This window comes from Barbus barbus (genome assembly GCF_936440315.1).
Source record: "Barbus barbus genome assembly, chromosome: 18".
Lineage (NCBI taxonomy): Eukaryota > Metazoa > Chordata > Actinopteri > Cypriniformes > Cyprinidae > Barbus > Barbus barbus.
Genome location: NC_136746.1, coordinates 13546098 through 13565827, shown reverse-complemented (window position 1 = coordinate 13565827; position 19730 = coordinate 13546098). Strand labels below are relative to the sequence as shown.

Below are 19730 nucleotides of genomic sequence, written 5' to 3'. Positions count from 1 at the left end.
AAGTGTTAAGAGACAGAGGATCCCAGGGTTAAGCAGCCTCTGCCTTTCATTGCTATCCTGACTTGTTACATCACTGTATTTATACCTATATCTTTTTATATAGTTTAAGAAAAACTTCTCTTCAAATATTGCATCATTCTGATTTCGCCAAGCTTTTTATGTCATCAATTTTAACAGATAGTAGTGGGGAGTGATTGCCATAATTTTCACTAGCTCTAATAAGCTCATGTATTCATTTGGAGAGTACAACCAGAAAGAGCAAAGAGAGAGAAAACAAAAGCATAAGAAAGAGAGATTTAAGAGGAGTCTCAAAAGAGCTCAGACACATTAATCATTGTTCAATCCAGACAGTGCACTTCAGGTACCACCAATTCTTAATGACCTAAAGCATGAGTGTGCTTTTGAGTGGGTGTGTGTTTGTGTCGAGTCAAGTAGAAAATACCACTGAAAGAAAAGAAAGTGGAAAAGCTTCACTTTAATGAGACTGGCCATGTCAACTCACCATGTCATCACTAAAGCGCTGCACTAATTAAATGTTATAATACACTGCCATCTGCTGGAAGCCAGAGGAACTGGCTGCATTTGTCAGACTTGACATCAATGCAGCCTCTGTCGTGAAACTACAGAATATTTTTCTCAATAATGCAATCCTGAATCTATTTCAAGGAACATATCTACACTTACGAATGTTGTACTCCTGGACAAGGCTGAGGTAGCTGTAAATAGGTGAATAGCCAAAAAGCACCACCATGATGGGTTCTCCATTCCTGTTGTCCACTATGTGAGCAGTATGTCCCTCCACAGCGAAGGGTTGGACCTGCAGCCCAGGGCTGGGTGTTCTGAGGGACCAAGACCGGCTACGTGTATCAAATAGCCACAGTTCATCTGTTACGTTCCCGGAGCCTGCCTCCAGCTTCCCACCAAACATGTAGATATCATCCTGTAAAGGATAGAGCAGAGAAATTAAGATGATATGATGAGTTCTTGTGCAAGCATTTGAGGTATTACATCACCTCAAGCTGAGCAAAAGCACATATTCTCCTGTGTAAACAGCCAGTCAATACACTGCATCTGGAAAGGACTCCACGGAGAACAAACTCAAGCCTTGTGACACTGCTGCATCTCTTTAACTAACAGAAACATGACTCAAACTTGAGCGTATAACTACGGAAAAGTAGTCTCTTTACTATCGCAATGTGGTGTTTACAAAGTTTAGAAAGGTTATGAGCTGATCCCAAGTCAAAAAGACCAATCTCCTGAACTCCAATTAAACTATAGGTGTACTGTAATCATATATAAAATGATTATTTTAACAATTAAGTCTCTGCTCATCAAGGCTGCATTTATTTGATCAAAAATACAGAAAAAGAACAGCAATATTATGAAATATTATTACAATTTAATATAATGGTTTTCTATTTTTAATATACTTTAAACTATTATTTATTTTATATTGAATTTTCAGCATCATTACTTTGACACGATCCTTCAGAAATCATCCTAATATGCTGATTTATTATCAATCAATGTTGGAAACAGTTTTTTTTTTCATTCTTTGATGAAACAAAAAGTTAAAAAGAAGATTTCTTTTTAAAATAAATACTGTTCTTTTAAAATTTTTATTCATGAAAAATAGCAGTACAACTGTTTCCAACAATGATAATAAATCAGCATATTAGATTGATTTCTGAAGACCCATGTGACACTGAAAATTCAGCTTTGCATCACAAGAATAAATAATAATTTAAATTACATTTAAAAAAAAGAAAATTTGATTTAGTTATTTTAAATTGCAATATTTCACAATATATATTTTTAATTACTGATCACAATCTTTTGAACGGCAGTGTATAGATAAATGCCATACAGTATGTATAAATGCAACCCTTTTTTTTGTACTTTGTTGATCTCCGAAGGCAACGGTTGGTCTAAAGACTATCGGAATGGAAAAGAAGAATTTGAGGATATCTGCACATTTTTTTGGTTCAGATACAAGTGCAAACAGCCCCTTTATGATTCATGAAACAGTAAGCAAAAGACCATCTCATATTCTGCTGACTGAACTCATATGCATGTACACACACTCACACACACACACACACACACACACAAGCATGCACAACCTCTAATCCTCTGTAAATGCACATTCACTAGCCTGCTACTGCATTCCTATCATCAAAGTGCATTCGACAAATAAAGACATCTGCCAGATGACAGCTTAGTGAAACACAGTCATGTGTATTTTGGAAAAAACAATGATTTTAATTTGTCCATTTGCCCAAGGAACGTTTGCCACAATGAAAACAGCCTATTTAAAACATAATGTGCACTGTGCATGAGAGAGAAAGTGTATGTATATATGCGTAATGAACAAGTGTGAGGTCTCGATGACCACTAATTTGCTGCACAGGTATATCTACTGCTGTATTATACTAATTTAAAAGCAGCCCGGTGAAACCAGTTTACACTGTGGACTGAGAGAAAGTTCCTGCTTATTTCCTTCAGACTCAGTGAGCGTATCTTAGAAACCATTAGCAGTATAAACATTCTTATGAATCCACAGACATTATCACAGGCTCTCGCGGTGAAAACGAACACCCTGCGGTGGAAAATTCATCGGAAAGAATGTGATTCACAGTTGTGTATGGAATAACTTCACCCCATTTCTTAAATTAAACATAGATCTCAGTTGTGCATGACAGCATGCATCCCAGTCAAAATTAAATCCAGTTATAGTTCGTTATCTAAACAAAATGAAGCTCATCCAAACAAAAAACCTTACCAGAGAGATGACAATGGCTTTCTAGGTGTCAATGAGTCCAGTCTATTCTTGTGCATATTTTTGTACATACTGCAGCAATAATGCCTATTGTATTATGTCTTGTCTATAGTCTGTGGAAAAGCATTCAAGTAAGATTTTCATTGTACTTCATACATGGTAGTACTTGTACATTTGACAATAAACGACTCTGATTTGACTTTGATTTAATATCTCAGTTCACACACCCAGACTTGATTTACACTACATTTATTTATTTAATTTATTATGTCCACAGAAAGAAGGAAAAATTATGTGAACCATTTGATTCGACATGTATTTTTTTTAATAAATTCAATAATAAAATCACAAAAATTGACCTTTTTTTTCTGAGATAATGGACCTGTTTTTAAGATAAAAACCATGGGTACTTGATCAAATGCATTATGTTTTTATCTTCCTCTTTCCAGCTGTTTCTGCCATTATTCCTTTACTTTCTTCATTCTACTTGTTAAACACGCAGGCTAAGCTAAGTACTTACGCTAATGTTCCAATAAAGTCACCACTTCTCTCTGAGATGACAAAAGAAAAGATTATGCTGCATTGGCCGGGAATCGAACCCGGGCCTCCCGCGTGGCAGGCGAGAATTCTACCACTGAACCACCAATGCTCACACAAAAGAACAGTGGGAGTTCCCGTGGTCATTCACCACACTCTCAGTAACATGCTATACATTCCACAGTGTGCACACTTCCTTTCGTTTCTCCAGTTCTTCCCTTTTCCTTTTCTGATTTACACTTCTGGTTTCTCTACTCTCTTTGGTGATGCGCCTGCTTACACTGCATTAGTTTTAGCCGCCGTGTGTGCCTCAGACCCACAAGACCACGTGAGCGCAACAATTCTCTCTATGTGAGCATTGGTGGTTCAGTGGTAGAATTCTCGCCTGCCACGCGGGAGGCCCGGGTTCGATTCCCGGCCAATGCAGCGTAATCTTTTCTTTTGTCATCTCATAGAGAAGTGGTGACTTTATTGGAACATTAGCGTAAGTACTTAACTTAGCCTGCGTGTTCTTTTGTCAGTCCAGACAAAACAAAACTTACCACTTTACGGAAACAAATGAAGTGAAGTGACATATGGCATATATATCATTTAACACCATCTTTTAAACAGCACTAAAACATAAACTGTCAGGATTTTATAATGCAATGATTACTACACTACTTGATAAAAACTACTCTAAATAAACACTAGTGGGCACTGTTGCTACAAAAAAATGAAAGTATATGCAACTCGATGTGGCACGCAGCTAAACACCATCTGACCCTGTAACATTATGGACAACAATGACTGAGGTCACATCTTCTCAAATGTAAATCACAGGCTCTGAATTGTAATTGCAAACAGTCAAATCCCTCACTGAGGCATTATTATGCAAGGTATGGTAATTAGAAGTGTGTTTACCTTGTAAAGAGCCAAAGAGTGTCCATAGCGCTGCAGAGGGCCACCGTTGATTGGTATTACATCCCATGTGCTGCTTTCTAGATTATAGCTGCAAACCAGAGGCACATAATAAAAAAGGAAGGAAGAGAAAGTTCTGCACATTCTTTGCAAGTTGATAAAAATATACAGTACTTTTTTATACATTTGTGAAAGAGGTTGATCAAAATGCTGTAAAAACAACAATACTGTAAAAAATATAACAATTCATATTAAATATTATAACAAACCTTTTTCTATTTTAATATATTTTGAAATGTAATTTATTTTTGGGCTGACAAGGTTGAATTTTCATCAGCCATTACTCTAGTCTTTAGTGTCATATGATTCTTCAAAAATCATTATAATATACTGATTTGGTACATTTATTATTACAATGGTAAAAACAGTTGTGCAGCTTAAGAATTTTGTATAAAAAAGTGTGCATGAACAATTCGTAAAGACACAAGTGATGTGATGCATGCAGATGCATGAAATTAGGTACAAATTATTGGCTTTTTATGTCGCCAGGTGGCAGAACTTACTTTATTACCATCTGAAAGGAGCTGTAGTTAAAGGTGAACCCTCCAATCACCCACATCAGCTTCCCATGAACCACTGCTTTATGGGAAGCCCGGCCTAGTGACTGTCCATCAGGCTTTACGTTAGGCAGAAACCAGTACGGCTCAGCCGAAGGAACTTTTAAAGAGCAATCTGGACCTGAGATGAGAAAGAAGTCAGATAAGAAACTAGACGGGCAAATTAAACTACAGAGAAACGTGTCTTCACAGAAGCTGTGTGTGTCTCCTTTAAGACTTTGAACAAACACTGAGGGATATGGACCAGAACTGTCAACAACTTGATATGTATTTTCAATAACATGGTTAACAAGTCAAATAACTCAGCTAAATATGCGGTTTCGTTCCTTAAATTACAAATGCTCTGATAAAATAAACCCCAGAAACCTAATCTTAAGTGCGTGTTAAAAATTGCTGAATAACTGGTGATAAAAATGGTAATAATAAAAGGATCATTAAACAAAAAACAAAAGAATAAAATTGCTAGTTACATATACTATGAATTACTACAAATAAGCAGCTACACTTTTGAAGGACTGATTTAAAAGTGATCCAGCACTGCCATCTAGCGGTTAGTAAAAGCCCTTCTCTAAACGAAGAATAAGGCTGCAAGTTCACATCACGCCAGAGAGGGCAGTCTTTTCCCAACATTTCTCCATCTCTACTCGTCTCCATCATAAAAACATTAAACAACTGCGAATCATCTTAGCATCTGAAGAATAGACCTCCAAAAATAAGTCAAGTACTTTAAAATCCCCCTGCAGTCGCTAATTTGATCTCTTAAAACTCACCTTTGTTAATCAAAATGACATGTTTAGACGCTTTCCCCATGAATGTAACTACAACCTTACCTCACTTAGCACGCGCGGAGACATAAATATGTTAACTAATCCCCGCCACCACTCAAAAACACCAGCTCGAACTTTCTCCACTTTTCCACTCAATTAAATTAAGTACCAGCGTTAAACAGTACACAATAGCAAGTGGCAATACTAGATAAACAGTTATCTGAGAGTGAACCAGTGAGTAAATATATTCTGTAAAGTTACGGATTATATCCTAGAAAGTGCGCAAAGAGCGCTTCCCTTAGCTATATGAATAAAAAGCTGTCACTTATGAATCTCTAAATTGTCCAATTAATCTCTTATTCAGTCACATCATCCAACTTACATCTTATTTGCACCTTGTTTGGTATAATGATAGAGGATTCGTGACCGTGCAGAATTCAGCCTTGGACAAAACTGGCGTTTTCAACGGTGAGTGGATTCTGATTTAACATAAACATCTCTGATTGGCCATTGCGTCCATAAAATCATCAGGTATGTCTGTGATTGGCTACAATGCGCAACGCTGCAAAAACACGATCAGGTATGAAAAGCCCCGCCCAGCAGGTTGATGGGATTTGTCACATGTTTGTAACTATAGGAAACAGGCGTTTTGAAGATGCCTTTTTGAATTTCTCTTTGGTACACCGCAATTTTAAGGGGAAAATTCAGCAATGGTGTTGCCTGATAAATTTGCAAATGGTTTTCTTTAAGCATATTAAAACACCAGACAGACATTGTACAAATACAATTGCAAATAAAATCTATATTTGCAATTATATACATGTATAATTGTTTATATCCATAGCTATATTTTTATTACTTTCACCAGATGTTGAACGTGCATCATAAAATTAACCAACATATCATTGATAACCAGCAGGTGGCACTACATAAAACATAAGACTCGTGATTTTGTTACTGGTATGTTTATTTAGGTGGCTTTAAAGAATATTTAATGTATTTGCAGTCACATGGAGTTTGAAAAATAAAAAAAAATAGAAAGAGTCTGTAATATTTGATGTTTATGTTTTTGAAATATGTAACAGTTATACAGTGAAATATTACAATCTAAATTACCTGTACTTTTTTTCGTAATTTACTTTAAAATATAACTGATTTCAGAGATGGCAAAGCTGAATTCTCAGCATCATAACTCCAGTCTCACCTGATTCTTCAGAAAATATTCTTCTAATATGCTTATTTGGTGCTCAAGAAACATTTATTATTGATCATTTTTAAAACAGTAGTGCTGCTTAATATTTTTGTAAAAAATTAAATATAATTATTTTGCAACATTATAAATGTCTTTAATGTTACTTGTGATCAATTTAATGAATACAAAAAAAATCTTACTGGCCAGTAACTGAACAGTTGTGTATGAGAACATTTACATTATCAAAAAAATCTGACAGTTTTGGAGACATAAAGACGTAAAAGACATCTGAACAATTACTTGCCCCTCACCTTGCCAGCTATCATTGCAGACACAGAGCTTTTCTCCGGTGAGGTCGCAGTATCCGTGGTCAGGACTGCCACAGTCATCCCAACAGTAAGGAATATCACAGGCCTCACCTTTCCAGTATCGCTCACACTCGCAGTAAACACTGCTGGAGATGGAGTTACCCGTTGTACACCTTCCATGACCTGAACAGTTATTAGGACAGGAGTTGATCCTGAAAAACACAGCAGGAGGTGAGTGATCAGGAATGTATATATTGAATATATAACAATTGAAAGTGTTGGGGGGGTCTCATTGTGATATAAATGCTTTCTCTAGTTCATGTTGGCCACAATTATTATTGGCACCCAATTAAATGCATTCTCCTATAATGCCTGAAGAGTTTGAAGAACAACCGATTTAGAGATCAGAGACCATTCCTTCATACAGAATCTTTCCAGATCCTTCAGATTCACAGCTCCATGTTGTTGCTTCTCTTCGGTTCACCCCACTAATTTTCTATATGGGTTCAGGTCAGAGGACTGGGATGGTCATGGCAAAAGCTTCATTTTGTGCTCAGTGACCCATTTTGTGTTGATTTTGATGTTTGTTTTGGATTATTATACTAATGGAAGATCCAACCACGCCCCATTATAAGATTTCCAACAGAGGCAGTCTAGATAGGCAGCTTAGATTTTTTTAATCTGTTGGCATTTGATAGAATCCATGATGCCATGCATCTAAACAAGATGTCCAGGACCTCCAGCAGAAAAACAGGCCCACAACATTAAAGATCCAGCAGTATATTTAACCGTGGGCATGGCATGGCAGGGACGTGCACAGGGGGGTTGCTCAGGTTGCCCTGGCAACTGCCCATATGCCCTTTTCGACTCACGTTGCCCTTCCGAGGAAAAAAAAAAACAACATCGTACAATGGATACAGATTTTCACATAGGCCTAGATTAATAATAATAATAAAAAAAAATAAAAAATCCAGTCGTGTCTGCCAAATGAATATGCTGGAGTTTGTTTTTGGATGAGCAAGGAGAATTTTTCTTGAAACCCTCCCGTACAACATGTGGTGATGTTAGGGCTATTTGATATTTTTTTAGGTTATCTGACCCCAAGACTCAACTAATCTCTGCAATTCTCCAGCTGTGATCCTTGGAGAGTCTTTGGCCACTCAAACTCTCCTCCTCACCGTGCATTAGGATGATATAGACACATGTCCTCTTCCAGGCAGATTTGTAACATCTTTGGAACTTCTTAATTATTGCCCTAATGGTGGAAATTGAGATTTTCAATGCTTTAGCTCTTTTCTTACAGCCACTTTCTATATTGTGAAGCTCAACAATCTTGTTCTGCACATCAGAACTATATTCTTTGGTTTTACTCCTTGTGATGGATGATTAAGGGAATTTGGCCCTTGTGTTCCTCATAGTCATGGCTGGACAATTTAATGCTCCTAGTCACCCTGGTGTGCTAAAAATGTAAATATGAATGGGAATATACTTCAGAGATTTTACTCATAAGAATTTCTAGGGGTGCCAATAATTGTGGCCAACATGCATTGGAGAAAAACATTTATTTCATCATGAGATTTTCTCCCCACTTCCAATTGTTTTACTTCAATGATAGGGTAGAATTCTGTGAATTTTTGAAAGAAAGATCAAAAGAATAAACAATGCAGATTTATTTTCACAGCCGCCTTGGCCCATATTTACCAAGGGTGGCAATATTAGTGGAGGGCACTATATGCATATATATATGTGTGTGTGTGTGTGTGTGTGTGTGTGTGTGTGTGCACCTGGTATTCATCACGTCCTGGGGACCAAATGTCCCCACAAGGATAGTAATACCAGTAAATCTTAATCTTGTGGGGACATTTTTTGGTCCCCATGAGGAAACAAGCTTATAAATCATACAGCATAAAGTTTTTTGAAAATCTAAAAATGCAGCATGTTTCCTGTGAGGGCTAAGTTTAGGTGTAGGGTAGGTGTAGGGCAATAGCACATACAGATTGTACAGTATAAAAACCATTACGCCTATGGGATGTCCCCATAAAACATGGAAACCCAACATGTGTGTGTGTGTGTGTGTGTGTGTGTGTGTGTGTGTGTGTGTGCTTTAAAGCATTGTGACTGTATAACCATACTCACGAATAAAAGATGTTGAATCCTGTAAGATTGTAGGCAGCATCACTGAAGAAGTGTAACAATGCGTATCCAGATGTGGTCACCACTTCAGGAATGGTTTCATTTCCTTTAGTCTCTGGGACAACCAGGCCACTGGACATGCAAGAGTATGACACAGAAATGAGAGAGGAAAGACTTCCTTCCTTTGTGTTCACATATTCCACTCAGCATGAGGACAGCTGTTGCTAAGCAAACAGCATCAAGAGCAAGATAAATCTCTACAGCATGCTCTTGACTGTCCAATATTGTACTAATAAGGAAAAGGATAAGCTCACAATCAGTGCTTCAGCACAACAAAATGGACAACCACAGAGATACAATGGACCAGACACTGCACACAAACATACACTAAAGTACACAGCAGGTCATCTGAAATCAAGGTCTATGCCATTAAAAAGGTATAAGAGATAACATTTGAGAGGTAGAAGAAAAGAAAAAGAGACAAAGGATAGAGAAAATCGAGTGAAGCAAACAGACTGCTTTAATTTTTAATGTGGTACCTAACCTAGGTAGTTAGAAAGCATAGGGAGACTGACTTTATTATGTCATTCGCAGTGCTTCATAGAAGTGGATGGTCACTAAAGAGTTCTTTTGGGGAGTGATTTGCATGTTCTATTTTTCTAATCACTGTCGGTTTTTTGCAGAATCAAGTATAATTTAGTTTGTCACCAGCAATTCCAAAAATCAGCAGTACATTTTTGAGATATGTACATTTCTCCTGCTATTTAGATTCCCTGCCATTTATTACTCATTTTAATTAAAGCATTCATCATTCATTTCCTTAATGATTGTATACGAGGCTAAATGATGAACTGGGAAATAAACAAAATTTAGTGAGTGAACAGAGGTTAACACCCTCGCTATGCTTTCAATTAAAAAAATGTTGTATTGCTAAGGGAAAAGTCACAAGTTCACACAAATGAAAGATCAGCAAACATTTTTAAGCAAACTTTATGGGTGACATAGTCTGATTTGATTATGAGATTATATGAGAATATATTATATATATTGGCATATATATATATATATGCCAACAAAATGCATTTCTGTTTGACATGAATTGACATTTGTATCCACTGTGTCAATTTGTTTGTATTAATGACTTTGACTCCAATATCACTTACCTAAACACAGCTACCAAAGGCGCGTAAATCGAGTCTCCATCAAAGACATACATGTGATCCCAACTGCACTCTGTGGCAAAATGGTTGAACCTCAACCTGAGCACAGCATTTGGGCTAAAATAAAAAGCAGAAAATATGTTACTTTTTAATAATTAATAATAAGACAAAGTTATTTGAACCTAATATCCACTAATGTCACATAAATAAATAAAAAAAACAATTATTTGAATTCTAATTTGTAAGTTGCTTTGAACAAAAACATTTTGTAAATAATAAATGTGACCCTGGACCACAAAACTACTCTTAAGTCGCTGGGGTATATTTGTAGCAATAGTCAAAAATACATTGTATGAGTCAAAATTATCGATTTTTCTTTTATGCCAAACATCATTAGGACATGAAGTAAAGATCATGTTCCATGAAGATATTTTGTAAATTTTCTACTGTAAATATATCAAAACTTAATTTTTGATATGTAATATGCATTGCTAAGAACTTAATTTGGACAACTTTAAAGGCGATTTTCTCAGTATTTAGATTTTTTGCACCCTCAGATTCCAGATTTTCAATTAGTTGGCCTATCTCGGCCAAATATTGTCCGATCATAACAAACCAAACATCAATGGAAAGCTTATTTATTAAATCTCAATTTCAAAACATTTACCCTTATGACCGGGTTTGTGGTCCAGGGTCACAAATATAAATAACAAAGACTGAGAGATTAGCTTGACATAGCGGTACTCACTATCCTTCAATCAGCCAAGTGCATTTAGTCTTGTACTTGTAATTAACTGGTCCATCAGTGAGTGATCCTGATGACTCTGTCAACCTGACAAAGAAAAATACAAGGATCAGCTGACATCTCAAAAGGACCTTGATGAAACCAAAGTAAGAGAGAATTTGATAGCTATAGTATATATGTAAATTCAGACAGTCGTGCACATGTATATATATATATATATATATATATTAATTGTAATGTCTTCAAAATATGCAATTATAGAATATGCAAAATCAAAATATAAAATATGATTGTTATACAAACATTAAAAAAAGGTCACTTTGGAAACTCCTATTTCTAAAAAGAATAATAAAATAATAAAAACAATAAAAATCTTCATACTTTAAGGTCCAATGGAAAACAGAAAAGACAAATGTAATTCTTAGCATTTTATTTGATTAATCAAATTCAGTATAAACTTTGTATCATGTGTGCATGATTTCAGTGCAACAATACATTAACAAAAAATTCAAGAATGTTTGAAGCTTGATGAAGTGTGATATTAGGACTTGAGAAAGCATTGGCAATGATTAAAAATGACTGACATTTGACATCTTGACTACACAGCCTGCCCAGTAAAACCCTCTACAGCGTCCAGTGTCACCATCATGAAACGCCATCCACGTGCACCAACAAACTGGCCATGTGACACTGGCCCAACCACCTGCTCCTGATTCATCCTCTTTCCCCTCATTTTCCATCCCTCCTATGACGAGGGTCATAATCCCAACGGATTGAAGCAAAATATACTCATTTGTCTGACAGTGGAGGAGGGCCAAGACCAGAATATTACAGAGCCAGTCACAGCAACTGCACATCAATCAAGAGATCAGCTTATCCACCAAAAACCATGTTTATCACACAAACAGCGCGAGGTGAAGATCACCAGCAGCACCAGCCACAATGAGTCAGAGCATAACGTAATGAACAACTGGCACAACAAATCACTCAATCCTAAATGCAGTGGACACAGTGTTTTCTTCAGTGATGACCACAGAATTAAATACAAACATTATGACTTCTGTTTTGAGAATTCTACAGTAGTGAATCACCCATGACCCTTGTTTTGCAGTACAGTGGCTTTTTCATAACCACCACCCATGAAACAGTGAAACTTTAGGGGGAAAAAACCTTTAGGAAAATATGACTTTTTTTTATTATTTGACATTTATTATATTGACATTAAGTTATACTCTCAACCTCAATATAGACAAAAAATGACTGCCCATTCAAAAATAAAGATGCACCATAATACATAGTCTATTTTATGTTGCAGAGTCCATTTAAAAACAGCTTGATTACTTTTTATATACTATAAAAATGAAAAATATGATTAATTTTAAGGTATTTTAATAATGAGGTTTCACAAACTTGAATAACATATTTTCACTATATATCTTTGTATAATATAAATGCAAAAAGCCTGTCATCATGTCAATCACACACACTGATTACACTGTGCTTGTGTTTCGACTGGGCCTGACTGTAGCAGGAGCTCAAATGGAGGACGGAAAGACAACAGACAGGATCGTCATGTGACACACAGCAGCCACAACAGCACTTTTGTTTTATTTTTATTTTTTTCCTTTTTATTCGAAACATTCCCAAACGCATTAACTATATCATGAAATATCTTGATTCTCACGTTTATAGATTATGCTAGTTGATCTAGTGGGCAATGGTCAAAGTAACCTAACAATAACTATGCATAAAAACCTGTCTGTTTACTAAATTAACAGATATGGGTATCGTGACATAACATTTTAATATGACTGACTTTATATTTAATGTGAATTTAACATTGAAAGTTAATGAGAATAAAAACATTGTAAGTTAGGCTACTAATCATAACACTTGTACAGAAAGAGAGCAAATAACGTTTACATTGTCAAAGAACATTTTTACTGACAGTCTCGAAAGTTCAAGCACTCTCAAAAACTCACATTAAAATTACTGAAGCTGTTTACACTGTGAAATGAATATCTTACTTACAGATTCGTACACACATTTGCACTTTGTTGTTTCTTACGAGAGAATTCGCCAGGAAGAGATATTCAGTCAGCGATCGAGTGAAGAAAACACCGCATTTTAGTGATCACTCATCCGAACGCGTCTGATCGGTCATTAGATTCATAAGCTCAACAGCATCGTGTGTGATTGGTTATAATGCACAGCACTGTAAAAACGCGTCTACCTCTGGCTCAGCACCAGCCAGGGAACGCAGATTTGAATTTAGCAGCTAATATGACGCACTGAACGTTCTAATCACGCCAGCATGATTGTATTAAATATAGAAAATATTAATCGTCTATTTTTTTGTCTTTTGGAAGCTGCATTCAAAATCCACTTGCTCAAAAATCTGAGGGGGCATGTGCCCCCCTCACTTTGAATGGGTATGACGCCTCTGGGTGTACTCACTTTTGTGGCCAGCGGTTTAGATATTTTTATTTTATTTATTTATTTTTTTCCCTTATATTTTTACTATTGAAATGTTGTATGCATTTGTCAATTTTATTTAATTTCTGTATTTTCTTAAATGGGTGTGTATAGAGTATTTACAGAGTGTTAACTTTTAGTTTTAGTTACTTTTTCTTATTTGTAAGTCGCTTTGGATAAAAGTGTCTGCTAAATGACTGAAAGTAAAGCAAGTAAAGTAAGATAGCAATGGCTGTGTGTTGAGTTATTTTGAGGGGACAGCACTGTTATACAAGCTGTACACTCACTACTTTACATTGTAGCAAAGTGTCATTTCTTCAGTGTTGTCACATGAAAAGATAAAATAAAATATTTACAAAAATGTGAGGGGTGTACTCACTTCTGTGAGATACTGTATGATTACAAGTAATTAATTAATATTACTCAGTACTTAAATGTATGCTTAGTACACTGTAACAAGGATACCTTAAAATAAAGTGTAACTTAAACCCTGCCCATTTCTTACAATCGGCTGCAATAACCAAAGGATAGGACAAAGTTTTGTTGTTGTTTTTTTTCATAAACATATTTCACTTAGATGTCTAGAAGGCAATCGTGGCCTAAAGCCCGGTACACACCAAGCCGACGGTCGGCCATCTGGCAGTTTTTGTTTGTCGGCCGACTAAGTTTTCTCAGTATGTTCCGTGCCGTCGGCTGAAGTCGGTCCTTTTTTTTTGGCCGATTCGACATGTTGAATCGGCATCAGAGCTCGTTGGTCAGTCAGGCCATCTGATCATTCTGACTGGCTGTTCAGCTAGTGAACCAGTGCGTGAGAAAAGGCACAAAACAGACGCTTGGATGCTATTTGGCCATTGGGTGTCGAGCGTCGGCTTGGTGTGTCAGGGCAACTTTGCACCCAGACGCTGCCAACGTGAGCTGACCCCGCAGTCTGCTTTCATTTCCACTAGTTCGACGGTGTCTGCTTGGTGTGTACCGGGCTTAATGGATAGAGAGCCAGACTTGTAACCCAAAGGTTGTGGGCCCGAGTCTCAGGTCCGGCAGGGATTGTAGGTGGGGAGAGTGAATGTACAGTGCTCTCTTCCACTCTCAATACCACGACTGAGGTCCCTTGACCAAGGCACTGAACCCCCAACTGCTCTCCAGGCACCGCAGCAATATGGCTGCTCACTGCTCCAGGTATGTGTTCACAGTGTGTGTGTGTGTGTTGACTACTGTGTGTGGGCAATTGGATGGGTTAAATGCAGAGCACAAATTCCGAGTATGGGTCACCATACTTGGCCGCACTTCACTTTTACCTTTTCACTTTCACTAGAAGCAAATTGGAAAGAAACAATTTTCATTTTCACAACTGAAACAGAATGTTCTTGCAAAACATGCTCCAATAATCTTACAATGTCGAAAAATATGTTTGTTTTTTTACAGTATATGTCACAATATAGAAGAAATAACATTCCGTTATATTACGGTTTTCAAAAAAGAAGGATAGACACAAGATTTTTTTTTCCCTGAAGCATTGAGCCTAATTAATCTCCTCTCTTCCACTCACTCATGTGTCATAAAATGTAACCTACTTTCACTGCTGTCTGGGACAGGATGGACTACCTGAATTCTCCTGAAATATTTTCTATTGTCCAAGGTGACTTAAAGCAAATTAATTACAAAGGCTCAAGGCACTCAGAAACTGCTATACACTGGCCCGTATAACAAATTAAAACATACTATGCACTGTATTTTACCCCATGCAAATGTAATGAGACAATGGATACCCTATTCTGCTCAGTCACAGCTGAACACAAACATCCTTCTGAACTGCAACCACATACACAGATGAATACCTCAAGAATAACTTGCGACTTTCACCTCAACACCTGAACTCTCTGAAGAGAACAAAGGCCGCTTTCAAACAGAAATCATTATTAAAACAACAAGGCAAAGATCAATCTTCAGTATCTCTGGGATAGTTTTAAATCTCCCTGAAGTCTCCTCACGATATTTAACATTAATGTGTGTAAATGTCTTGAACTGCACAAGAATGAGCCAAGTAAGCCACAAACCCTTGCTTATCAGAAAACAGTGCTTTATATCCCATTCTATTTCTCCCAGTTAACCCACAAACATTTGCAAACCCTTTAAAAACACTGTGTGCCCCAAACACAAACCACATCTGGCAAAAACAGACAACATCAGCTGAAGTTATTTCACCGCAAAACCAGCAATGTATAGAAGTCAGCTGTGATGACGTGTTTGTTGAAACAGTTTGGAATGAATATTGAAGACTGGTTAAAAATGTACTTTTGTAAAAATGTAAATCTACTTTCAACTACACTTGATACTAATAAAGAAGGGCACTACAATCTTTCTACATTAGTTGCAAAAACCTCATTTAAAACTACACTTCTTACTACACAATGTGGTGAATTCAGGGCTAGTAATTTCATAATCAAAGATTGTAGCTTTAATCACGAAATGGAATTTAATATACTGGTAAATATTTTGCAATTGTCTTGTCAATCAAAAGAATTAGCATGACCAAAATCCTATAATACTGATGAAATATTAGTGCAGGGTTACTCCTAACAACGAGACCCTTGAGATATGCAAACATACAAATGCATATGCATAAATGCACACAAACTATGCAACAAATGTGTATGCATTATTGGATTATGATTAAGACAAAAGGGCTAGTGAATGTCCGTCAGCAGGGGATGATCTCATCTTCAAGACAATGCAGAGTCCAAATTTGAGCTATAAAAGCACTACTGTTACACTACAATAGCACTACCATTCTAAATGGAGGCTGTGTCACTCTTACAAGAGGTGACAGGACTATTCTTAGAATGTGTTTATTGTGGGATGGGAACTGCTGAATTAAATGGGCACTTGGAGACACAACATTTTCATTTTTGTGGTTAACAAGTGTCTGATTTGCCCTGTACCACATCGTAAATGTTTTTGTTAGAGCTACTCTTGCCAGCTCTAGCAACAGTAGATCCTTTGAAGCATTTATGTTAAAAGAGACAAAGACGTAAGCTAAAAATACCACATACTCCTTTCTTCACAAATACTTCAGTTTTTACTGTGGGTGGGGGTTTTCTGAAAAATGTTTTTTCTAGGTTGTTCCACTCCAGTAATAGTATACATTATACAGTCACAAAATATTTCATTTGTCTAATTTTATTGGTCAGATTCACAACACCGTAACATTTTATGCTGCTCACACACCACATGATTTTAGCCCTGGCCACTGACAGTTAATCAAGATCACAAACCAGTGTTGGTCATAGACTTTTGGGGTCCCTAAGCAAAACTTTTTGAGGGGGGGCCTGTCATTGTGTTCACAAAAATTACCCCAACCCCTAAATCTACTCTCTCTTTTTATAAAAGTTACTAAAGTTATTCGGTAAAGAGAAAGATTCTCTCGTTTTCTTTTGTTGTTTGATTAACATTAAATGACAGAGAGAGCAACATTTTTTAGGCTGCTGTCACTTTAAGACCAAATGTATGGATAATGACAAGCATTCAACTTTCCCTATACTGTTTATTTAATTTATTTGTTCATTAACAAGACAACTGACTGAGTTTAAGTAAAAACTTGCCAGGACTTACATTTTGACATTTTTATACACGTGTATATAGCAAAATTTACGTACTTTGCATATAAGGAGGAAAACCAGAAAATCTTTTCTCATTCATGTCAATCGTTTCAGGCAAATCAGTTCTCATTCATGTGAGTGTTGATTGCTATGTGTGAATTATCAAAGGCAAGATCTGAGAGGTGCATTGCAGGTGACCAAGAGATATTTATGTTATGTTTGCCATACACTTTTAAAGTCTTCGAATTACTGTTCTTTTCACATCACCCAACTGTCTGTCATCGCCAATGTCAATTCCAGTCAACAAATTTCACACTACAGGACTTGGATTGCAGACAGATCTGAAAATGTGAAATGCCACCACCCTTTCTACAAGATTAAATAAATCCTTCATATAAATTAAATATATCCACTGCGTGTGTTTTGCACATACAACAGAGGCACTGTGGAGACCTAACAATTAAAGAACTGGTCATTTTTCTTAAATAACCTTGACCTGCTGGCACTGTCCTTCATTAAAAATTAAAAATTACTCATGCTTAGAGACAATGGGGGCAGCAAGGGCAGAGATTGATATTTGTAGGTCTCTGACGTATAGTAGCGGCTCATCAATTTCCCGCCATCCACTCATTCATCAGCTTTTACATTACAAGCACAATAAGGTCAAGAGAAAGTTAATAGAACTTCACAATGGCCAGGCCTTCAATGGTCCTTTACTGCTTGTCCACAATGCCTCAGAGCTTGACGTGAAAGATCAGAGCGTGAGGGTCTCATGACTGAACACACATTTAAATATAGACCAAAGCATGAAAAAGTTCATCTTTCAGAAACCCAGAGTGAGTTGTTTTAGGGACTCTTTTAATGCTGCAGTGCATTTGACAGCAACTTGCTTGCAAAAGAATTCATATCGGAGAAGAGCTATAGCACATTGCAGACTGAATTAATCACATTCTTTTCCCCAATACAGAGCTGTCCTTTTTGATGGTCTGGTTTGACAGCTCAACCTCACGACCAGAATTTTTTTGTAATGGAACTGGCATTTAAGTTCAGAGAAGAAACAAACCCAACCTCTGCTTCCAGAGGAAACTTGTGAAATTATATTTATATTCTCTGGCTGATCTTCCATTTGTCCTACTCATTCATCAACTCATTACTGGAATGAATCAATCAACTAGTGTACATTTTATAAATAACATTTTATGGCAACTGCTTCCTTTATGATCAAATATGGCAATTTGCTAACTTACAGGAAGAGTTTACCCAAAAATTTAAATTATATCTTTATTTACTGTCCCTCATGTCATTCCAAACTTGTATGACTTTCTTCTGTGGAACAAAAGCATATGTTTTGAATAATTCAAACAGTTTTGGTTACCACTGACTTCCACTGTATGAACAAACAAAAACACTGACACATTTCTCAAAATTTCACAGACAGAAGTACTACAAGAAGAAAGTAGCACAGGTTTGGAACAACTGCACGAGTGACTGCATCCAAAAGCACAAATTATTTTGAATAAGTGCTTATTGCTTACATTGCAAAAGTTACAAAAATCTATATAGTATGAATGTGATTAGTATAAATGTAATCAGATGTAATTGAGTCATGTTGTCACTGTTATGTGACCTATTGTATCTGTTGCGGTGTTTTACTGCCACACACAAAAATCCTCTCCTATACGCTCATGTGATGGTGAAGTATCCATTGGATGTGCTCTATAGTTGCTTATTAGCATGTATAAAGTACTAGCTTATTGGCTGATTATTAGTACTCATAATTGACTCATAATCATAGTTAACAGTTAGTAAATAATGAGAATCGGTCTCTAAGTTTGACCTATATAAAATAAAAATGTACAACATTAAACTAACATCACTTTTTTTACAGAAGTACCAAGGTTCATCTAAAGTAGTCAATATTGTCGTTTGAGAACCACTGGTTTCAAAGTCATTTCCAGCAAAAGACATCACAGAAAAAGCATTTTGATGCTGATGTGTGAATAGTAGCAATAAAGGCATTGTTTATACAAATAGTAGATGTGGCACATTTACTGGAAAAAGTAATCCAGGAATTTTACAACACTTTTGCTGTGAGTTCACTTCCCAGTGACTGGGGTTCCATTATTTGATCTTCTGCTGGGAACAGCAGTTCCCATCTGCCAAAAAATACTGCTGTAATAGTGAAACAACCACTCCCTGAGGCTTGGAAAAACAAGAGAGCAGTGAATTGTAATGCTATCTGTATTAAGGGCAGTTAAACACATACAAACACAGTCCACAAAGGGTTTCAGTGGTCGTTCCAGCACTTACAAACACAGATTACACAGAGCAGAGCACCTGCTACATGATGCTTTGAACCAGCACAGCCTGTTCAGTTGATATCAATAAAGTTCTGCTGACAGCAGAGCCCTCTCAGCCTGAATCAACGACTGAATATCAGTGCCTCCTCAGCACTACACTAATCCAAATTTATCCCATCAAACCACTTCAGAGACAGAATGGATTTCCTTTCAACAGAGCA

General features: G+C 36.7%; 1 protein-coding gene across 1 annotated transcript in view; it reads right to left on the bottom strand.

Annotated features, from left to right (window-relative positions):
- The window catches only part of LOC306884335 (attractin-like protein 1), a 270253-nt gene that overhangs the window by 237522 nt on the left and 13001 nt on the right, over positions 1–19730 (bottom strand). Inside the window, exons 2-8 of the mRNA XM_079440107.1 lie at positions 11142–11225; positions 10397–10510; positions 9237–9365; positions 7104–7312; positions 4780–4954; positions 4220–4307; positions 685–940 (exon numbers count right to left, since the gene is read on the bottom strand). Coding sequence (XP_079296233.1) covers positions 685–940; positions 4220–4307; positions 4780–4954; positions 7104–7312; positions 9237–9365; positions 10397–10510; positions 11142–11225 — 1055 coding nt within the window. The remainder of the gene's footprint in view (positions 1–684; positions 941–4219; positions 4308–4779; positions 4955–7103; positions 7313–9236; positions 9366–10396; positions 10511–11141; positions 11226–19730) is intronic.